This window comes from Eurypyga helias, unplaced genomic scaffold (genome assembly GCF_000690775.1).
Source record: "Eurypyga helias isolate BGI_N326 unplaced genomic scaffold, ASM69077v1 scaffold19547, whole genome shotgun sequence".
NCBI classification, from domain to species: domain Eukaryota; kingdom Metazoa; phylum Chordata; class Aves; order Eurypygiformes; family Eurypygidae; genus Eurypyga; species Eurypyga helias.
In genome coordinates, this window is record NW_010263878.1 from 11,460 (window position 1) to 11,717 (window position 258).

A 258-nucleotide genomic window follows, 5' to 3' on the forward strand; every position below is an offset into this window, starting at 1 on the left:
GCCCCGTGGCGTCCACCCCCCTTCAGAGGGCAGCCCGCGCCCCCCGGACCCCCCCACCTCAGGCCAGCACCAAACTGAGCCACCGACACTGCCTGGCAGGGCACCCAGCGAGGGGACCCAAGGGGTCCCCCACCCACTCACCTCTTCAGGGAACTCCTCACCCACCAGAGCCATGATCAGAGATGTCTTCCCCACCTGGGCTAGGAAAGCAAGGGAAGACGTTGGCACCGGCCGGGCAGAGCCTGAACGGGGTGGTGA

The 258-nt window shown here is 68.2% G+C and overlaps 1 protein-coding gene across 1 annotated transcript in view; it reads right to left on the reverse strand.

Moving 5' to 3' along the window:
- RHOT2 (ras homolog family member T2) overlaps window positions 1-195 on the reverse strand; it is an 11,049-nt gene extending 10,854 nt beyond the window's left edge. Inside the window, exon 1 of the mRNA XM_010156227.1 lies at window positions 142-195. Within this exon, the coding sequence (XP_010154529.1) occupies window positions 142-174 (33 nt within the window). The 5' untranslated portion in view covers window positions 175-195. The remainder of the gene's footprint in view (window positions 1-141) is intronic.
- Window positions 196-258: the final 63 nt, after the last annotated feature.